Genomic DNA, 21,725 nt, shown 5'->3' on the forward strand with positions numbered 1-21,725 from the left:
ATAGACATGGTCTCTGCCTCCTGATACTCAAGATCCCTCCCTCTATTTTTAAAAATCAGGTTTACTGAAGTATAATTGATGTACAGTAAATTTTACTCTTTTTATTGGGAACTTGTATGGGTTTCCACTAAATGTGTAACCAACACAATTAAGATCTAGAACATACTGTCTCGCCCCTCCCAATTTTCTTGTGCTCCTTTGGAGTCAACAACTCTCCCCGAACCTCTAGACCCTGGTAACCACTGGCCTGTCCTCTGTCCATATGGGTTTGTCTTTTCCAGAATGTCATATACATGGACTAATTACACAGTGTCATCTTTTGAGCCTAGCTGCTTCCACATAGCTTAAAATTTGAGATTCATTTGTGCTGTTTTGAGTAGTATTGCTGAGTGGTATTCCATGGTACCAATGAACCTTCTTTTTTTATTGGAGACAGTCTTGCTCTGCCACCCAGGCTGGAGTGTAGTGGTGCGATCACAGCTCACTGCAGCCTCCACCTCCTGGACTCAAGCCATCCTCCTGCATCAGCCTCCTGAGTAGCTGGGACCACAGGTGCCAGCCACTGTGCCCAGCTTGTTTTAAAATTCTTTTGTAGAGATGGGGTCTCAATAAGTTGCCCAGGCTAGTCTCCTATACTAGTAACTCCTGTACTTGAGTGATCCTCTGGCCACAGCCTTCCAAATTGCTGAGATGACAGGCATGAGCTACCATGCCTCACCTCAGATGGACCGTTTTGATGCCATGTTGGGGACAAAGAAAGAAAGAAAACAACTCGCTTTGACCAAATTGTCCCTAAGCTGATTGAATTCACTGGCTAAACTACATTAACTTTCCTCCCGCCCAGTTGTAATAGGAACATAAAATGTCCCTTCTTGCAACCGAATCTGTGGATTATGAAACTCACATTCACTTTGCCAATTATTGTTTTTGTCTTTTTGTTTTGGACAATATGGCCCCAGCTGGCCTGTAAATGAGCAAAGGCCCCGCTAAGAGTCCCTCTCCCCAGGCTTTATGACACCAGTGCTGAGTCATAGAGGTTCTGCTAGTCCCCAAGAGAAGCACTTTCGCCTTTCCTGGTGATGCCTTGGGCTCCTTGAGCAGAGTTTTGCCCGAGTGGGGTTCATGAGGGAGGATGGAGTTTCTCGGGACCACTCAGACCGCCAGTTACTGTGGTCCCAAGAAATGCTGTGGCTTGACCTCACTGCCAGCTGTACAGGCGCCAGTGATCCAGGAGTGCTGTCAGCCCTACCACCTGCCCGGGTACCACTACCTCAATTCACAGAGGCCTAGCCTCTTCTACAAGATAGCCAATGTCCAGACCTGCCCGGACGAGAGCACCAGTACCCTGCGGCCGCCCACCGTCCTGCCCGCGCTGCGCTCGGCACTCTTCTCTCGCTATAGCACCCGCGACTGGGACCAGTCCAACCAGCTGCAGGTGCGTGGGGCCGAGGCCTCCCGGCTGTGGGCCAGCCGGCTGACGGATGACTCCATGAGGCTCTTGCAGGACAAGGACCAGCTGACGCACCAGATGCAGGAGGGCACCTCCTGGAACCTGGGCCAGAGGCTGTCAGACATCGGCTTCTGGAAGTCGGAGCTGAGCTATGAGCTGGACAGGCTTCTCACTGACAACCAGAACTTGGAGACAGTCAAGAGGCGGCTGGAGTGCGCGGCCGGTGAGGTGAACTGCCCATTGCAGGCGAGTACAGGGGTGGTGACAGGGCTGTGGCTGTGTGATGGGGATACTGCACCCTCATTCCACTCCCCTTGACTGAAGATCAAGGTGGCAGGCACCTTGCAGGTCGGTCTGAGCTGCACCATCGAATACGATCAGTAATACAGTCTTAGTCAATTCAGGATAATCCCAGTCAAATCAGGGTTTCTTGGACTGAATAGAACTTCCTTTTCACCTTGAAGCTACATCAAAGTTGCAGGGGTTTCATGAAAATATTGTGTGCATACGTATGCATGCCTGAGCATGTGTGTATTCTGGTCCTTAAAGCACGTACTTAAAATAACTGCCTTATTTATTTATTTATTTTTTACCCAGAGTCTCCCTCTGTCACTGAGGCTGGAGTGCAGTGGCTCGATCTTGGCTCACTGCAACTTCTGCCTCTTGGGTTCAAGCGACTCTCGTGCCTCAGCCTCCTGAGGAGCTGGGATTGCAGGCGCCCACCAGCATGGCCAGCTAATTTTTGTATTTTTAGTAAAGACAGTGTTTCGCTACATTGGCCAGGCTGGTCTCGATCTGATCTGCCCGCCTTGACCTCCTAGAGTGCTGGGATTGCTGGCGTGGGCCACCTCGCCTGGCCCGTAACTGCCTTATTCTTCCCCGTAATACTTCTCCTCTAACATGCTCCATACTTGATTGAATATTAGAATACAGGACAGTCTTCATCAAGGTAGAGATTTTTGCCTGCTTTGTCACTGATGTGTTCAAGACTGCTATTCAGTGCAGGGCACATGTATGTCTGTGTGGGTCCGTAGTGACCAATGTTGGTGCTGATTGGTGTTGTTTATACTAACGTTTTGAATGTATTCCCAGCCTAGGACAGGGCGAAGCACAGAGTAGGCATTCAATAAATACATGCTGAATAAATGAGTAAATATCGAAATGTGACTGGGCACAGTGGCTTACGCCTGTAATCCCAGCACTTTGTGAGGCTGGGGCAGGTGGATCACCTGAGGTCAGGAGTTCGAGGCCAGCCTGGTCAACATGATGAAACCCCATTTCTACTAAAAATACAAAATTAGCTGGGTATGGTAGCACATGCCTGCAATCCCAGCTACTTGGGAGGCTGAAGCAGGAGAATCTCTTGAACCCAGGAGGCGGAGGTTGCAGTGAGCTGAGATCGCACCACTGCACTCCAGCCTGTGCCACAAAGCAAGACTCCATATCAAAAAACAAAACAAACAAACAAAAACTAAGTGTGGACATTCTTAACACTTCCTTGGTCTCCTAGCCTCCAGTCATCTCCCTGCTCAGTTAGGATAGCTTTTGGCTGCAAGTAACATATACTCCACAATAGTGGTTTAGCCAAACAGGAATTTATTTTTCTGTCATAAGGAAAATTCCAGAGAGAGACAGATCAGGCGGCTGCAGCCTCAACTTGGTGCCAGAAGGGACCCAGACTCCTCTCTTTCTGCTCTGCCACCCACAGTATGTGGTTTTTGTCCTCCTGTTCCCAAGGAGGTTTTGTATTTTATACTGCAAGTTCCTGCATGCCAGGGGCCTCTTGATATTCTCATTCGAGGCAGGAAGGCAAGGGTAGAACAAAGAGCAGATGCATCAATGGGCGCCATTGCTTTTTATCAGGTAATGTCTTTTCTAGAAGGTCCGTTGTGTGTTTCCATTTTTAGCCTATTAGCCAGCACTCACACGGACTCTCTGGAGGCAAAGGGGTCTGGATAAGCGAATGTTTCTCACCACATCCAGGAGAAAATCATGGAAAGGGTTGAGTGGACACTGGGTGAGGAACGAGCAGCACCTATGGAAACTGACTTTGGCCACATAGGAAGATGATCGGCTGCTCCCTGGAGTGTGTGGGGAACTCAGGACCTCTTGCCTGGAAGCCTCCTGCAGCTACAGGGGTTTCTGTAGGAGAGATCCTGCCTCTGGATCCCCGTGGGAGACATGGCATAGGTTTCCATCACTCTAGGATGTCCAAACTCATGGAATGCAGGGAGCAGATTCCATACAACCCCAGATTCTCCCTGGGAAGGAGGATGGGCAGGGCGGCTTTTCAGAGCCCTACAGCAACATCCCAAACCTACTGCTGTCCTCCCACTCTCTTCTCACTCCCCCATCCTGTCTGGAAAGTCCAGCTCTGCCTGGTCACATCTGGTTTTCTCTGATCAGCCATGTGGTGGCAGGGGGCCATCGACATCTCAATTCCATCTCCCGGGCTGCCCCCACAATCCAGGCAACCTCTCCCTGCGCATTGTAAGCCACCTTCTTCCTGGTCTCCCAATTCCTGCTCCCTTCCAACCCGTTGTGCTCACAGCAGCCACTGGTTCCCTTGATGGCCTACCAGAAATTAACACCTTTTTTTTTTTTTTGAGACGGAGTCTTGCTCTGTCACCAAGGCTGGAGTGCAGTGGCGTGATCTCGGCTCACTGCAAGCTCCACCTCCCGGGTCCACACCGTTCTCCTGCCTCAGCCTCCCAAGTAGCTGGGACTGCAGGCACCCGCCACCATGCCCGGCTAATTTTTTGTATTTTTAGTAGAGACGGGGTTTTATTGTGTTAGCCAGGATGGTCTTGATCTCCTGACCCTGTGATCCACCCACCTCGACCTCCCAAAGTGCTGGGATTACAGGCGTGAGCCACCGCATCTGGCCCCCCAGAAATTAACATCTTAATTCCCAAATTCTTCCACCCCTCCCCATAACCCCTGTCCCGGATATTGCTCCAGCCTCACTTCCTCTAATCCGGTGCCAATGGCTTCCTGTCTGTTTCTCTGCTGACCTCAGGGCCTTTGCACCTGCTGTTTTCCCTTCTGGTGCATTCCTACCCAGCTCTGCATCTCTGCTTCTCATGACACAGTCCTTCTCCTCCTTAGAAAATTCCTCCCTGACCACTCCGCTGGTTACTCCTCACCCACTCACCTTGCCCTGAATATTTTCCTCTTGGCCCTTCACAAGGTTGGAAATGATTGAGTTCCTGGTTTGTTGATGTTGTTTGAGACAGGGTCTTGCTCTGTTGCCCAGGCTGGAGTGCAGTGGCATGATTTTGACTCATTAGTTGACCTCTTGGAGTTAAGAGATCCTTCGACCTCAGCCTCCTGAGGAGCTGGGACTATAGGCTTGCACCACCATGGCTGGCTAATTTTTAAATTTTTTGTATAGTTGGGGTCTCACTATGCTGCCCAGGCTGAGCTCAAGTAATCCTCCCACCTTGGCTTCCCAAAGTGTTGAGATTACAGGCATAAGGGAGGCACTGCGCCCAGCCTGACTGAGTTTCTTATGGGTGTTCTCTCCCGTAGTAGAACACAGGCTGTGTGACAGCAGGGACTCTCAGCCTGGTTCACTGTGCTATCCCCAGCACCTCAGCAGAGCATGACTCACAGAAGAGGCTCTGGAAATCCGTGTGGCACGGGTCAGTGACCCCCTCCCATTTCTGAGTTCTCACATACATTTGCATCCTGACATCCAGACCTTGACATCCTGCTTCCTTCTGCTCCTGGGCCCTTTGTGACATCACGGGCTGGTTTGCCAATCACTGCTGTTCGTCAGCTTCCTATCATGGAGCGCCCCTGAAAAGCCCCTTGTCCTGTCCTCTCTTCTGCTCTGCCCAGGTCTGCATGAGAGTTATAAGGCCCAGGGCTAGGTGGCAGGGTTGTCCTGACCACTTCCCCAAAATGTCCCTCCACTGGGAGATCTACAAAGAGGGGTTTTCATGCATATTCACAGGTAATATTTATGGGCAATGTTCTCAGTGATTTACACTTGTCAAGTCGACTTCACCTGCACAAGGAACCTGCGAGATAGGCACCAGTATGGCACCCATCTGCAGAGGAGGAAAGCATCAGAGAGGTTAAGCAGTTTGCCCAAATGCACACAATAGGAAGTGGTCAAGCCCCAATTGAAGTCAGAAGACAAGCTACATGGAGGATGGCAGCCAACACTGTCTTATCTGAAATTTTTTTTTTTTTTTTTTTTTGAGACGGAGTCTCGCTCTGTCACCCAGGCTGGAGTGCAGTGGCGTGATCTTGGCTCACTGCAAGCTCCAGCTTCCGAGTTCACACCATTCTCCTGCTTCAGCCTCCCAAGTAGCTGGGACTAGAGGCACCCGCCACCATGCCCGGCTAATTTTTTGTATTTTTAGTAGAGACAGGGTTTCACCGTGTTAGCCAGGATGGTCTCGATCTCCTGACCTTGTGATCCGCCCACCTCGGCCTCCCAAAGTGCTGGGATTACAGGCGTGAGCCACTGTGCCCGGCCCTTATCTGAAATTATTATGAAGTTTTACTCTATGTATTATTGTATTTTGGGAAGGCTTGGGGCTGCTGATGCAATTATGGGAATCAAAATTGGTTCTCGCGATGCGACTTTATCCTGGTTTCTCTACATGGACCTTGCATCTCCGGACGCATTGGTCATATGGCAACCCACAGCTCTCATCCGGGGAGAAGGGGAGACAGAAGCCCATCCAGTGCCCAGTAATGAGGTCACGTGAAGCACCAGGTTTCCAGGAGAAAGAAACAGATTGTGGCAAGGGTGGATGTGAGTCCCTTCTGCTCAGGGTCTACATACAGCTGCAGGAAGAATACGCTCTTTCTGCTGGTTCCCACAGGTGGCCTTGGAGTGTCTGTACCATCGAGAGAAGAGGATGGGGATTGATTTGGTCCATGACAACGTGGAGAAAAACCTTATCCGGGTAAGGCATCTTCTGGGTCTGCCCAGCCCCCTGAAGGAGGCAGGAAGGCCAGCAGGTCAGAGAAATTACTGAGCTACCTGTCAGAAGCAGAAGCCACACATGTCACCCTGTGGAAAGCGAGGGCTCAGGAAGCATGGGTGGAGGCCTAGTTTGCAATTTAGGAAAGGGGAGAAATGGAGTTATTTGACCCTCAGTCTTTTCATCTCCAAAATGGGCTTGATAATAATATACCAATAACAATAATAAAAGCTAGTATTTATTGAGCACCTACTATATGTCATAGGCTGTACCACGTCATATGCACTATTTAATGTAATGATAAAATAATCTATAAGTGAGTGCTCGGCACATAGTAGGTGCTAAATTTTCTTTTATTCTGGGAGTCTATAAAAAGAAAGTAGGGCAGAAAAAAAAGATGGAGCCTCCACAATCAACCCTTAGCTGCCTGGGCCTGGGGTCACGTGGATTGACGCAGGAGCCCCACGCTGACATTTCACCTCTTGGGGTCGAGGGTGGTCAGTGAGAGGGGAGGGGAGAGGTCCTGGCCTGAGAGACAAGACTGTGAGGTTCTAAGAGGCACCGCTCTTTCTGACATTTTTCATTTCAGGAAGTGGATTTGCTAAAATGTTGCCAAGAACAGATGAGAAAATTAGCTCAAAGAATTGATATCCAGATGCGGTAAGGGCTTTTTTTTTTTAATTCCCTCTCCCTGGGGTTTGTTTTAAGACTCCCAGGTTTCTGGGGGACAAGCCAGATGGGCCCACTTGTCTCTGGGTGGTTCTTTTGGTCAGTGGTGTGCTGGTAAATGTTCAACAACCAGCTTTCTAGGAAAAATAAAAGAGTCCTGATCATAGGATCAGCCAGTTTCGCTGGTGTAAATGCTACCACAATGGCTGATTTTAAGCTGCTAATATGATGTTACTGAGATGTGCACAATTGACTCTCACAACGCGTGCATCACTGGTTGCTCTTGTTTACAACGAGAGCCCTGGCAGGAGGCAACTGTCTTCCCTGAGGCCCCTCTTAGCCTGTGGCTTCCCCATTTGAGTTCTGAACCTTGGGAGATGACAGAGGGTGGGGGGTATCAGGTAGCAAGGCCAGCGGCTGGGCACCTCCACAAGGGAGCTGGTGGACGCATTGAGCCAGGAGGCTTCAAAAGAAATCAGCTTTTTGTTCTTACAAGATTATGTAACCAGTATCCTGGCAAGCCTGGGGGCCCCTTTCACAATTAAAGGGAGGCTTAAGTTTTACAGGGCTTGGGCCCCATAGTGAAGCCCTTGGCACCAGCTCCCCCTGGAAGCAGCCGCCTCGCCTCCACCTGCAGCTGGCACTCACCTTTGACTGTTTCAGGGCACGCTGCTCTGCTGGTTTTTCTACTTCATTCACTCTTGACACAGAGACACAGAAAGCACGGGACAGGCTGGCAACCTGGCAGTGGCTGTCCCTCCCGCTGCCTGGTGCACATGGGCAGTTGGGGTGGATGCAGGGGGGCCGGGCAGCTTCCAAATCAGCCCTGGGAGCACACATCTTGGTTTGCTGTGCCCCAGAACCCACCTCCTCCTCTAAGGAGCCCTTGGATCCCCCGAAGGGGTTAGAGCTGGATGTTAGGGAGAAAGACATCTCAGGCAAGCTACCCTTAGATCAAAGAGCTTGGTCAGGGGCAGACACATTGGAGACCCCTAGAAAGACATCGGGGTGAAGCTGGGACAGAGAAGATGCAAATGTAGCAGGAGGGATGATGGCTGAAAGGACAAAAACAGAGTTGAAGTTCAATAATTTGTGTGCCCCTGTCCTAATTTCTCACAATTCCACCTATCACCGGGACTATTGTTACCTATAGTTTGTCTATAAATTGATTGGCTTAAAAAAACCTTAAGCACAATAGGGTGACTACAGTCAACAATAATTTGTTGCACATTTAAAAATAACTAAAAGAGTATAAATGGGAATGTTTGTAACACAAAGAAATGATAAATCCTGGAGGGGATGGATACACCAGTCACCCTGATGTGATTGTTACAAATTGCATGCCTGTATCAAAAATATCTCAGGTACTCCACCAATATATACACCTACTATGTACCCGTAAAAGCTTAAAAAATAAAATAAAAATCAATTCAGTAAATAAAATCCCTTAAATGTGCATATTTATTTGTTTATTTATTTGTTTGAGACGAAGTCTCACTCTGCTGCCCAGGCTGGAAGTGCAGTGGTACGGGCTCAGCTCACTGCAACCTCCACCTCCCAGATTCATGCGTTTCTCCCGCCTCAGCCTCCCGAGTAGCTGGGATTACAGGCCCATGCCACCACACTCAGCTATTTTTTGTATTTTTAGTAGAGACAGTGTTTTGCCATGTTGGCCAGGCTGGTCTCAAACTCCTGACCTCAGGTGATCTGCTCACCTCGGGCTCCCAAAGTGCTGAGTGCTGAGATTATAGGTGTGAGTCACTGTGCCCGGCCTAAATACTCTTATTTAAACAGGCAAATTTTAACAAAGGGAGAATTGGGACAGGCCAGTGTCTTTGTTTTATTGCATTTTTCTTACACTTATTTTTTAAATTACTTATTCATTTTTAATTGACAAAAGTGGTATAGGCTATACATATAAAACATGATGTTTTGAAATTACATGTATATTTCAAAACATGGAACTAATTTGAGCTAATTAACATATATGTTACCTCACATACTTATTTTTTGTGATGAGAACGCTTAAAATCTCAGTGACTTTCAAGAACACAGCACATTGTTATTAACTACGGTCACCAAGACTCTGGAACTTATTCCTCCTGACGAACTGAAATTTGTACCCTTTGACCAACATCTCCCCAATACCCCACCCCCAGCCTCTGGTAACCACCATTCTACTCGGTGCTTTTATTAGTTCGCTTGTTTTAGATTCCACATATATGTGAGATCATGAGATATTTGTCTTTCTGTGCCTGACTTATTTCACTTTACATTATGTCCTATAGGCTCATCCATGTTGTCACAAATGACAGGATTTTCTTCTTTTTTTAAGGCTGAGTAGTACTCTGTTGTGTATAAATGCCACCTTTTCTTTATCCATTCATCTGTTATGAGATACTTAGGTTGATTTCATATCTTGGCTATTTTAAATTGTGCTGCAATAACTTTGCCCATTTTAAAACTGGGTTGTTTTCTTGGTATTTAGTTCCCTGAGTTCCTTACATATTTTGGATAGTAACCCCTTATCAGAAGTATAGTTTGCAAATATTTTCTCCCATGTCTTAGGTTGTCTCTTCACTCTCTTGATTGTTTCATTTGCTGTGCAGAAGCTTTTTAGTTTGATGTAATCTCATTTGTCTACTTTTGCTTTGATTTCCTGTGCTATTGGGGTCATTGTCCAGACCAATGTCATGGAACTTTTCCCTTATGTTTTCTTCTAGTAGTTTTACAGTTTCAGGTGTTACATTTTAGTCTTTAATCTATTTTTTTTTTTTTTTAAGATGGAGTCTCCCTCTGTCACCCAGGCTGGAGTGCAGTGGTGCAATCTCAGCTCACTGCAACCTCTTCCTCCCGGGTTCACGTGATTCTCCTGCCTCGGCCTCCTGAGTAGCTGGGGTTACATGTGCCTGCCACCATGCCCAGCTAATCTTTAATCTATTTTGAGTCGATTTTTGTCTACAGTGTGAGATAGGGCTCTAACTTAATCTTCAGCATGTACATTTCCACTTGTGTCAATACCATTTATTGAAGAGGCTGTCCTTTCTCCCTTGTATGTTCTTGGCATCTTTGCTGAAAATCAATTGACTGTAAATGCTGGATTTATTTCTGGGCTCTCTATTCTGTTCTTTCTTCTAGTTATTTTTGTGATCTATTTATGGCGAGAGAGAATGGTTTTCCATTTGTAGCTGCCATGGGATGTGACAAACTGTGGCGCTGGTGGGGACAGGAGGGCTGACTTTTGGGAGATGGGATAGTTTGAGCCGGCAGAGTGAACCAATACCAGACTTGAAGTGGAGAGCTGGACCTCAGAAGAGAAATCCTGAGACTGAGATCAGGAGGCTGCTTGTGCAACCCCAGATGATGCAACCAGAGGTGGGGGGATCTGGGAGAACCAGGAAGACTGAGACAGATGGAGACAGTCCCAGAGACTGAGAGACACAGATACAGAGATGAGCACTGACATCAAAAGAGACAGAGAGACATGAAGAGATAAACAGAGACAGGAGTGGGGAGTAGGGAGACAGAGGGACAGAGACGCACAGAGTCAGATATGCCAGAAACATCTGGCAAGAGATGAGATAGAGACAGAGAAAGGCAAAGAGATGGAGAGAGACAGATATGGAGAAAGAGGAAAAGAGGCTGGGCGCGGCGGCTCACGCCTGTAATCCCAGCACTTTGGGAGGCCGAGGTGGGTGGATCAGTTGCGGTCAGGAGTTCGAGACCAGCCTGGCCAAAATGGTGAAACCCCCATCTCTACTAAAAATACAAAATTAGCTGGGTGGTGACACATGTCTCTAATCCTAGCTACTCGGGGGGCTGAGGCAGGAGAATTGCTTGAACCCAGGAGGCAGAGGTTGCAGTGAGCCAAGATCGTGCCACTGCACTCCAGCTCAGGCCACAGAGCAAGACTGTCTCAAAGAAAAAAAAAAAAAAGAGAGAGCGAGAGAGACAGAAAGAGAGAGGGAGATGCTTGAGCTTGGATAGAGACAGAGAGAGATGAGAGCAACTGAGGCAGACAGCAAGAGAGAAAGCAAGCACAGAGTGAGTGAGGAAGAGGATGAGAGCAGGTCAGGGCAGCGTTTCACTTTGTGGAGACTGGAGGCTGAGCCACCCTGGATGGAGGCTGTTTGTCGCTGGGCAGTGGCTGTGTGTCAGATGACTCCTGCCATCTCATCGCTTGTGCTGCCAGAGGGATTGGGATTATACTAATTAACCGAGAGCCAGCCAGAGCCTCATTAGCCAGGCATAGTCTGGTGTGTTCTCACCCCCTTGGGGAAGCTCTGCTGCTGACCTGCTCAGGTGGCCAACACCAGGCTGTTGGCTCATGGTTTTCTGCGAAGCCTGAGGCCTGCATCTGGGCAGGGTGGTGTCCTTGCCTCACCAGGTGAGAAAAGGCACTTCCTGACAGAGAAGGAGCCACGTTTGGGCTTTTCCTGGTGGGCTGACAGCAGGGTGAGCTTGGCACTGGTCTGGCCCTTGGTTATGGGCCAAGTAAGGAGGACAGGACTGCCTCCTCTTTCCCCAGGCCTCATGACAAGGGCCAGGAAGCTGGACACGCTGGACTCTGAGGCCCCCAGGTTTCCCTCTAATTCTCTGACATGTTTACTTTCCACATCCTGGCCTCGCTTCACATTCCAGCTATTAGTCAGGACAGGGCCCATTTCTCCAGGTCTCTGCCAATTTGGAAACGCCAAGGGCCCCAGGACAGGGGTTCCTCCTGCTCCGACATGACCCGAGCTTCCTGACAGGTGGGAACCCCCACCACTGTGAGGATTTCACTTCCTGGCTCCTGGCCTGCTGGAAACCTCTCACCCGCAACCAACAACCACAGCAGAAAAAAAAAAAAAAGATACAGATGGAGGGGAGGGAGGGAGAGACCCAGAGAGACACAGAGGCTCAGACAGAGAGAAACCAAGAAAGAGACAAAGGTTAGAGAGACAGAGACACAGACACCAGAAGGGAGGGAGACAGAGGGAAAGACAGAGAGACAGATAGAGAACAGATAGAGACACTCGGTTTAGCTGGTGTCTGACATACCGTCACTTAACAGAAGTTACTCCCTTCTCTACTCTTAACAATTCTTCTAAACACCCCAAGGCAAAAGTTTCAGCCGCTGCTTATGTGTCTGTAACATCAACTGATCTCTCTTTTTTCAGCCAACAGGGAAACAGAAAAAGGTCCAGGCTTAGAACCTTCTGGAAGAAATAGATTCTAGCTAGGATTTAGTGAGTGCCTAGTTAGTATTAATATTTAGGTCTGAGGTGACCTTCTATTAATGGAAAGGGTGATGGGTTTTTCTTTAAAGACAGGGATGTAAATTTTCCTTTTATCATACATTTATTTACATTTTTAAAGTGATTTTAGGCCAGGTGCGGTGGCTCACGCCTATAATCCCAGCACTTTGGGAGGCCAAGGCAGGCAGATCGCCTGAGGTCAGGAGTTCAAGACCAGCCTGGCCAACATGATGAAACCCCGTCTCTACTAAAAAAATACAAATTTCAGCCAGGAGTGGTGGCAGGTGCCTGTAATCCCAGCTACTAGGGAGACTGAAATAGGAGAACCCCTTGAACCCAGGAGGCGGAGGTTGCAGTGAGCTGAGATCGTGCCACTGCACTCCAGCCTAAGCGACAAAAGGGAAGCTCCGTCTCAAAAAAATTATTAATTAAATAAAAGTGATTTTAAAAAGGAAAAATAGTAAATAGTAGAGTTTGGTATTTGACAAGAATCATGGAAGTGGTTCTCAAATGTCTGGAATTTGGCAGTAATCTTTAAATCTAAGCTTCTTAGCCAAGATACCAACCAGCCCTCCTGGCTTAAGCCCTGGCCCTGATCCATTGTCCTCTCTTTACCTCAGCCCAGTCTCTGATCCCACCCAGCCCCAACCCTACCCAATTCCTGTCTTCACCTAGCCCCCGAGCCCACCCAGTCCGTGAACCCACCCAATCCCTGTCTTCACCTAGTCCCTGTCTTCACCTAGCCCCTGAGTCTACCCAGTTCCTGATCCTGAGGTCCCTAAATATCTGGGGTTTCTAGCTTCTCTGTGTTGGCACGTGTGATGTTCTCGGCTTGGAATTCTCATTCCCCCAGCAGCAATTCCCCCATAAGGTCTACTCCTATTTATTGTGAAAACCCAGCTCAGACACCTCCTTGCAAAGCCTTCCCTGACCACCCTGTCACCCTCAGTTAATGGTTTCCTTCTCTGTGTTATTTCATATTTTCAAACCTGCACAATGCCTTTACCATTCTGTTCTATATATATATATATTTTTTTTGTATTTGTTCACACAAATCTGTGAGCAACTTGAAGGCAGTGACTAGATCGTCTTATTCGCGTCTCATCCCTTGGTGCCCAGCATAGGGTCAGACACAATGATTGATTTACAAAGTGATTTGACTTGTATCAGGCTTTGTCCAAAGTGTGGGTTGATATCTTCAAAAGCAGGTCAGCAAGCTATAGCTGGAGGGACAAATCTGGCCCACCATCTGTTTTTGTAAATAAAGTTTTATTGAGATGAAGCCACATCCATTTTTACATGTCTGTCACTGCTCTCATGCACAGTTGAGTAATTGCAGCAGAGACCATATGACCCACAAAGCCTAAAATATTTATCATGCAACCCTTTACAGTAAATACTTACCCATCCTTCTTGTAAAGGACAACAGGGGCCAGGTGTGGTGGCTTATGCCTATAATCTCAACACTTTGGGAAACTGAGGCAGGAGGATCACTTGAGCCTAGGAGTTCAAGACCAGCCTGCGCAACAGAGCAAGACCATGTCTACAAAATATTTAAAAAGTTAGTTGGGCTTGGTGGCCTGTGCCTGTAGTCCCAGCTACTCAGGAGGCTGAGGTGGGAAGAGTGCTTGAGCCTGGGAGGTCAAGCTGCAGTGAGCCATGACTGCACCACTGCACTCCAACCTGGGTGACAGAGTGAGACTCTGTCTGAAAAAAAAGAAAGAAAGAAAGAATAAAGGACAAATCTGTTTGGCTTGGGGGGAGCCTCTGGGTATGTGGTGGGGCACCGAGGTGGGAAGAGGACTGAGAAGCTACTGAGTGGCTTCCTGGGAGTCCAGGGCTTGCAACACACACCTGCTGTGTGGCCCAGGCTGGGAACTCTGGGAAGTTGCACAGTCCAGGAATGACTCCTTTCTCCCTGCAGAGATAACCGAGATGCTCAGCACGCACTGGAGAAGGACCTCGAGGACAAAAGGTCGGCCCAGTGCATCGATGAGAAGTGCTTTAACCTGAGAAATACGTCAGACTGCATCAGCTTCTTCCACGGCATGGAGAAAATTGATGGCACGTAAGTATCAGACTCCCCCTCCCCATCCCTGGCGTGTCCAACTGGAGCGAGGGCTTCTGCTCCTGCCAACGAATGGCGAGGGGGCATCGTGCACCAGTTAAGTGGGAAGTGGTGTGGTTGAACGGGGATCCTCTAGTGCAGGCCGCAGAATCCAATTCGAGTTAAGACAAAATGGAATTTACCAGGGGGGCTGTGGGGGAGCCACGAACTCAAGGGGAAGGCTGGAAGGAAAGGTTGTGGCAGTGGGAGCTGTGTGGTCAGAGCGCCTTCATCTTCACATCCTTGCCCCACTGTTCAAGATCCAAATTTCAGGAAGAGAGAGCATGCCATTGGCTTAGTGAGGGTCGCACAGCCACTGCTACCCAGCAGTTTCACCAAAAAAAAAAAAAAAAAAATTCCAAAACAAGTGACAAGCTTGGCAGGGAGACCAACTGGGGTCGTCTGGTGCCGGTAGTGGTTTAACAGGGTGAATTCTTGCCTGGCCAGGCTTGGTGGCTTACCCCTGTAATCCCAGCCCTTTGGGAGGCCGAGGGAGGATTGCCTGAGGCCAGGAGTTCCAGGAGTTTTCCAGACCAGCCAGAGAGAAAGAGAGAGAGAGAGACAGAGAGAGAGAGAGAGAGAGTGGAATCTGGAGCCAGGCTGCCTGGCTTCAAATCCCAGCCTCTACGCTAACACTGAGCAAGTCACTTCATTTCTTTGGGCCATTTCTGAATCTATACCACTGGGAGAAAATTAGTACCCACTTCCCAGGGCTGCTGTGAGTATGAAAAAGGGGGTGTGTGAAGTTTTAAGCACAGAGCCTAGTATAGAATAGTAACAGCCAACATTTATTAAGTGCTTACTGTGTGACCTCATTTTCTCGTCACAGCAGCTGTGAGGTGGTGCCTTCTGTGAGCCTGTCATGATCGTGGGCATATCACAGCATTGTGAGATTTTATGCAGAATGAAATCATGCTTCCCAGTTGGTAGTATGAGGTCTGAGAGATGCTCAGGATGAGAAAGAGGGTGGAGTCTATCTTAGTTCCGCCTTCTTCTGTTAAAAAAAAAAAATCCCTAGCACATAGAATTGTGCTTGGCACATGTTGGTATGCAATAAATTTTTATTGAATAAAAGAATGAATGAAAGGAGGAAGGGAGGGAAAGAGGAACCACAGGAAGGGAGGAAGGGAAGCGAGAAGGAAAGTGTTCCTTGGCAGTCTCCTTGGCCCAAGCCTGGGGTCACCTTCTGGATCTTACAAATGTCGAAGTGCTGAGGTGACCCTTTGGGACTTCAGGTAATGACAACTCCTGGGGACCTTCCTCCTCTTCCTCACAAGGTGCTCTCCTCCATGGCACTGGCAAGCTGAGCAGCACTTTGAGGGCTTGGCCCCCCTCATCTGCACAGGGAGTCCAGAGGGTCTCTCTTCCCAAACAGATTCCTCTCCAGAAACCTGGCAGCCCCGGAGCCTCCAATTTCCACACCCAGGAGGGACCCGCCACTTAAAGTCCCCCATCTAGAGACTCCATCTGGAGAAGAGAGCTGCCTTTTGTGGCAACTAATGGCTCCCCAGATGTGCGAGCTTGGGGCTTTGCATTTGTGGTTTTCTTATTTATTTATTTATTTATTTGAGACGGAGTTTCGCTCTTGTTGCCCAGGCTGGAGGGCAATGGTGCGATCTCGGCTCACCACAGCCTCCATCTCCTAAGTTCAAGCGATGTTCCTGCCTCAGTCTCCCGAGTAGCTGGGATTACAGGCACGTGCCACCACGCCCAGCTAAATTTTTTGTATTTTTAGTAGAGATGGGGTTTCTGCATGTTGGTCAGGCTGGTCTCAAACTCCTGACCTTAGGTGATATACCCGCCTCGGCCTCCCAAAGTGCTGGGATTACAGGTGTGAGCCACCACGCCTGGCCTTGGGGTTTTCTTAAAGCAGGGCTATCTCTGGGCGGATGAAAGAAGATGTTTGGTGACTGTCTGAATTGCAGTATCTCTATTCACTGCAGTTCTCGTTACCATGGATTAACAATGATGACGATGATGATGATGATGATGATGGCAGTAGACACTTTTTTTTTTTTTTTTAGACAGAGTCTCCCTCTGTCACCAGGCCAGAGTGTAGTGGCATGATCTCGGCTCACTGCAACTTCTGCCTCCCAGGTTCAAGTGATTCTCCTGCCTCAGCCTCCCGAGTAACTGGGACTGCAGGTGCATGCCACCATGCCCAGCTAATTTTTGTATTTTTAGTAGAGACGAGGTTTCACCATGTTGGCCAGGAAGAGACACCTTTTACCTGGTGTTGGCTATGTGCTAGAAATTGTGCTGACAGTTTCATATGTAACATTTCATGAATAATAAACATTTTTTGGGCGCTTACTCTGTCCAGTGCCATGATAAGGACTTTACATTTAAACACTCAGCAACCCTGGGGGTTGGTGCCATTATTATCTCCATTTTACAATGAGGAAACTAGGACTCGGAGAGGTGTGTGGATTGGCTCAAGCTCACACAGCAAGTGGCAGAGCTGTGATTCTGAATCTACACTGAATACTGAGCCTGTGTGTTTTACGAATGGTGCCTTCCTGCCTCTCCAGCAAAGGCAGCTGTCCTCTCCATCTTTAGAGGACGAAGACTCCAGAAAGCACTTCCCCCTACTGAGACACACTGCCTGCTGAGGAGCAGACTGTCTTTGGCAAATTCCTCCCCAGGGAGAACGTGATTAAGTGGGTTATTTTCTCTGGGGAGCTCAGCTGTCTGCTGCAGGGGAGGACAAGGGCTTAGAGGTTGCTATTTATGACATTGACACTGTCCCCCCATTCAGAGGCAACAGAGACACTCGAAGTAAATCTGCATGTTTCTCTCTGCTGTCCTTATCATCTCCTCTTTCCTCAGTGTCCTGGGATGGGGTGTTGTTGTGCGGCCTTGAACAAGTGATGCTTCACTCTCTGAGCCTCAGGTCCCGGTTGGATGAAAGCTCTGAACCTGACTTAATGCCACTCCTATCTCCAGAAGCCCGAGATGCCTGTTTATTGCTTGATTTTTAACTCCCGCAAAAGCCAGGCAAAACAATCACACACACTATATGATTTTTAAAACTTCCTATGCACCATGCAACCTCAGTGTGCTTTAAAATGTCTGAAAAGAGGCCAAGCGCGGTGGCCCAGGGCCATAATTCCAGCACTTTGGGAGGCCGAGGTGGGCGAATCACGAGGTCAAGAGATCCAGACCATCCTGGCCAACATGGTGAAACCCCGTCTCTACTAAAGATACAAAAATTAGCCAAGCGTGGTGGTGCTCGCCTGTAGTCCCAGCTACGTAGGAGGCTGAGGCAGGAGAATTGCTTGAACATGGGAGACAGAGGTTGCAGTGAGCCAAGATCCCGCCACTCAAGACCTTGAGAAGTTACCCAGGATCTGAAGGCAGCTCAAAGAAATGCATGCCCTTCCTCAAAGCCTTCCCAGATGAGAAAACCCCACATGGTCCATTGGTTGCTTGTTGCAGGGATTTACATGTTCTGCCAGGAAGACCTTTACTGAGGAGTTCCTCGTGTGTCACCACCTCTCAGAGGCCTTTCCTGCCTGCCTTTGCTAATGTAGGCTGTGTCCATGTCCATTGATCTCCGCAGATCCATTCTCCAGCTGCCACGCTGTGTGTCCTGCACGGCAGACTGTCCCCTGCAGACCTCCTCTCCTGGGCTCTCTGTCCTTTGGTTTCCAGATGGTTTCAGCAAGGAGGAGGGGCACAGCAGAAGACAGAGTGTGGGAGGGGAGAGGCTACGATTTCTTCTCCTTCTACCTCCCTCGCAGACACTGTGGTCGACCGTGGTTCCTCCTCTTCTGGGGCTTTTATAACACCTATTGCTTCCTTTTCTCTTGCCCTTTACAGCTGGGATAGTGACAGCTTCATGCATTTTCTTTTTACTTTTTTTGTGGGGGGGGACAGGGTCTTATTCTGTTGCCCACGCTGGAGTGCAGCGGCACGATCTCAGCTCACTGCAATCTCCAACTCCCAGTTCAAGTGATTCTCCTGCCTCAGCCTCCCGAGTAGCTGGGCTTACAGGTGTGTGCCACCACACCCGGCTAATTTTTGTATTTTTAGTAGATACGGGGTTTCACCATGTTGGCCAGACTGGTCTCGAACTCCTGACCTCAAGTAATCCTCCTGCCTCGGGCTCCCAAAGTGCTGGGATTACGGCCATGAGCCATCACATTCAGCACTTCATGTATTTTCTAATCCCAGACGATCTGAACACCCTTCCAAGTATTCCATCTATTCCCGTTTACAACCCTGACCAACACATAATGACAACACTCCATTTGTCTCTTTCATCCTCCTGCTGCTGCTGCTTCTTTTGAGACAGGGTCTTGTTATGTTGCCCGGGCTGGAGTGCAGTGGTGCAATCATGGCTCACTGCAGCCCCGAACTCCTGGGCTCAAGCAATCCTCCCACCTCAGCCTCCCAAGTAGCTGGGACCACGGGCATGCACCACCACACGTAGGTACTTTTTTTTTTGACATTTTTTAGAGAGACGTGGGTTTCACCACATTGCCCAGGCTGGTCTTGAACTCCTGGGCTCAACTGATCTGCCTGCCTCGGCCTCCCAGCGTGCTGGGATTAGAGGCATGGCTGGCCCAGCCCTCCAGTTTCTAAATCCCTTCCCAGCACATAACACAATGTGTAACTATCTCCTCACTCACTGTCAATCTCCCTCCTCTGGCACTTAACTGCCATGAGGACACGGATGTTGCCGTTCTTGTTCATGGCTATCTCTTAAGTGCCTGGAATAATGCTTGGCATGTGGTAGAAGTTGAGGAAATATTCCATGAATGAATGGCAGTGAAAGTAGCATGGCCACATTCTCATCGCAGAGTTGGGGGGTTCAGGGACCCCAATGAAGAAGCAGGCCCAAAGCCTGCTTCTTGGCTTGTCCACGTCGTGTTTCTGGTGGTGGTGGTCTGGGTGTTAGGGAAAAGAGCTCTCTGCGGGATCCCCTGTCTTTGACCCACCCATTGAGTGCCCTTCTGCCAACCAGCTGCTCCCTTTGGGGTTCTCTTGCCTCCCCTGTAAAATGAGGATATTGGATCAGGACAGTGGTTCTCAACAAGGGGTGACTGCACCCTCCCATTTGGCAGGGTCATTTGGCAGTGTCTGGAGCCATTTTTTGGTTGTCACAACGGGGTGGTTGGGGAGCTCCTGGCATCTAGTGGGCAGAGGCCAGAGATGCTGCTAAACATCCTAAACATCCCACAATGCACAGGACAGAGAATAATCCCGACCCGGAGGCCAAGACTGCCAAGGTGGAGAAACCGCAGATTCTGAGGTCTCCCAGGACTGCTGCAACTCACCCTTGTGCCTTTGCAGGATCTCCGTACCCGAGACCTGGGCCAAGTTCAGTAACGACAACATCAAACACTCTCAGAACATTCGGGCCAAGTCCATCCGGCTGCGGGAGGAGGCGGAGCACCTCTTTCAGACCTTGTCGGATCAGATGTGGAGGCAGTTCACAGACACCAACCTGGCCTTCAACGCCCGCATCTCCGAGGTGACGGATGTGAAGAATAAGCTGCAGACACAGCTGGCAAAGGTGAGCAGATCCTCCCAGGACCCCTGCCTTCTCTGCCAAGCCCTCACGCTTCTCCCGTGAATCTGAGTGTTATCTGGGCCAAGCTGGCCCTGCCCCTGGTGCCAAACCACTACCCTCCCTCCCAAGGTCTGTGGTCTTGTTCTTTCTAAAAGGGGCCAAGGGCTGAGCTTCTGGCGGGATTTAAGCATCTATAGTCCATCCTGTCTTGCTCAGTGGAGGATGGAGCCTGGAGCTTAGCCTAGTTGTCCCCAAGAGGCTGTGACGCTCCCAGGACCCCTTATTTTCCATCTAAGACCCATGTGGCTGAGCACAACAGGTGCAGAGAACGGAGCCCGGCAGACCATTGTCTCTGCCACTCCAGCTCATCTTCTCTGTCCACAGCAGCATCTTTGGAAGTGTAATCTTTGACTTCTAAAGGCCTGAACAGTACTGTAACAGTCTAAAGGTTCCCTGCTGAGGGGTGGGGTGCTTTTGGGATCTGAGGAGTCTGCAGCACTGCCCGATTCTGTCATCTGCCTGCTATGCCCACACCAGTGTGCCCTTTAGGCGTTTTGCGTCATGCTGTTTCACACCTCCGGGTTGGCTCTTGGAGTCCTCTTTGGATGGAATTTATACTCCCTGCTCAATGCAAATTTAGATTCCCACTGGGTGCCAGATGCTGCGCTAGGCACTAGGAATAAAATGAGGAGCCATATAAATATGGGCCCTGGCATCTGGGGACTTGACATTCTCCTGGAAGAACAGTGGTGGCTGTGAAATTTATACACAGAAAGAACTTGGATGATAGCCAAGTCAGAGGGAACTTGCCTTGAATTTGTATTAGCAGAACAGTCCCCCTTTTTAAGGCCAGGCACAGTGGCTCACACCTGTAATCCCAGCACTTTGGGAGGCTGAGGCGGGCAGATCACTTGAGGCCAGGAATTTGAGACCAGCCTGGCCAACATGCTGAAACCCTGTCTCTACTAAAAATACAAAAAAGTAGCCAGGTGTGGTGGTGCTTGCCTGTGATCCCAGCTACTTGGGGAGGCTGAGGCAGGAGAACTCACTTGAACTTGGGAGGCAGAGGTTGCAGTGAGCCAAGATCACACCACTGCACTCCAGCCTGGATGACAGAGTGAGACCCCGTATCAAAAAAAAAATAAAATAAAATAACTGTGCCCTTTTTTATTGTGTCTCTATCTTTGGGGGGATTAGTGGGCTGCAGGCAGGGTTTGATGGAAATTACAGTGGTAGTTTCAGCCCACCTACATCTGCCACCCTTTGGTGTGGTACTCCAAAAGAGACAATAAAATAAATAAATAAGGTTTATTTTTCTTTTCTTCTCTCTCTCTTTTTTTTTTTTTTTTTCTGAGATGATCTCGCTCTGTTGCCGAGGCTGGAGCACAGTGGCACAATCACGGCTCACTGCAGCCTTGAACTCCTGGGCTCAAGCGATCCTCCCACCTCAGCCTCCCAAGTAGCTGAGACTGACTACATGTGCGTGCCACCACACCTGGCCAAATTTTTTAGTTTTTTGTAGAGACAGGGTTTCGCTATGTTGCTTAGGCTGGTCTCAAACTCCTGGACTCAAGCAGTCCTCCCACCTCGGCCTCCCAAAGTGTTAGGATTACAGGCGTGAGCCATCATGCCTGACCTGGAAACAGGAGTTTCCATGACATCATTGCAACACTGTTATAGGGAGAGAGCAAGTGTGGGTGAGCCAGAGATTCTCATGGGACCCACACTGAGTACAGCAGAGAAGCAGGGGACGTTGCCACCAAGAACAGATCAACAGGGAGTTGAGTAGCCAAAAGTTGGT

At 49.1% G+C, this 21,725-nt stretch overlaps 1 protein-coding gene across 1 annotated transcript in view; it reads left to right on the forward strand.

The window, feature by feature from the left end:
- Positions 1–1,060: 1,060 nt before the first annotated feature.
- The window catches only part of TEKT5 (tektin 5), a 70,032-nt gene continuing 49,367 nt past the window's right edge, over positions 1,061–21,725 (forward strand). The window contains exons 1-5 of the mRNA XM_003269271.4: positions 1,061–1,696; positions 6,292–6,375; positions 6,983–7,053; positions 14,224–14,367; positions 19,705–19,927. Coding sequence (XP_003269319.1) covers positions 1,133–1,696; positions 6,292–6,375; positions 6,983–7,053; positions 14,224–14,367; positions 19,705–19,927 — 1,086 coding nt within the window. The 5' untranslated portion in view covers positions 1,061–1,132. The remainder of the gene's footprint in view (positions 1,697–6,291; positions 6,376–6,982; positions 7,054–14,223; positions 14,368–19,704; positions 19,928–21,725) is intronic.

The sequence above is a fragment of the Nomascus leucogenys genome, chromosome 18 (assembly GCF_006542625.1).
Source record: "Nomascus leucogenys isolate Asia chromosome 18, Asia_NLE_v1, whole genome shotgun sequence".
Taxonomy (NCBI): domain Eukaryota; kingdom Metazoa; phylum Chordata; class Mammalia; order Primates; family Hylobatidae; genus Nomascus; species Nomascus leucogenys.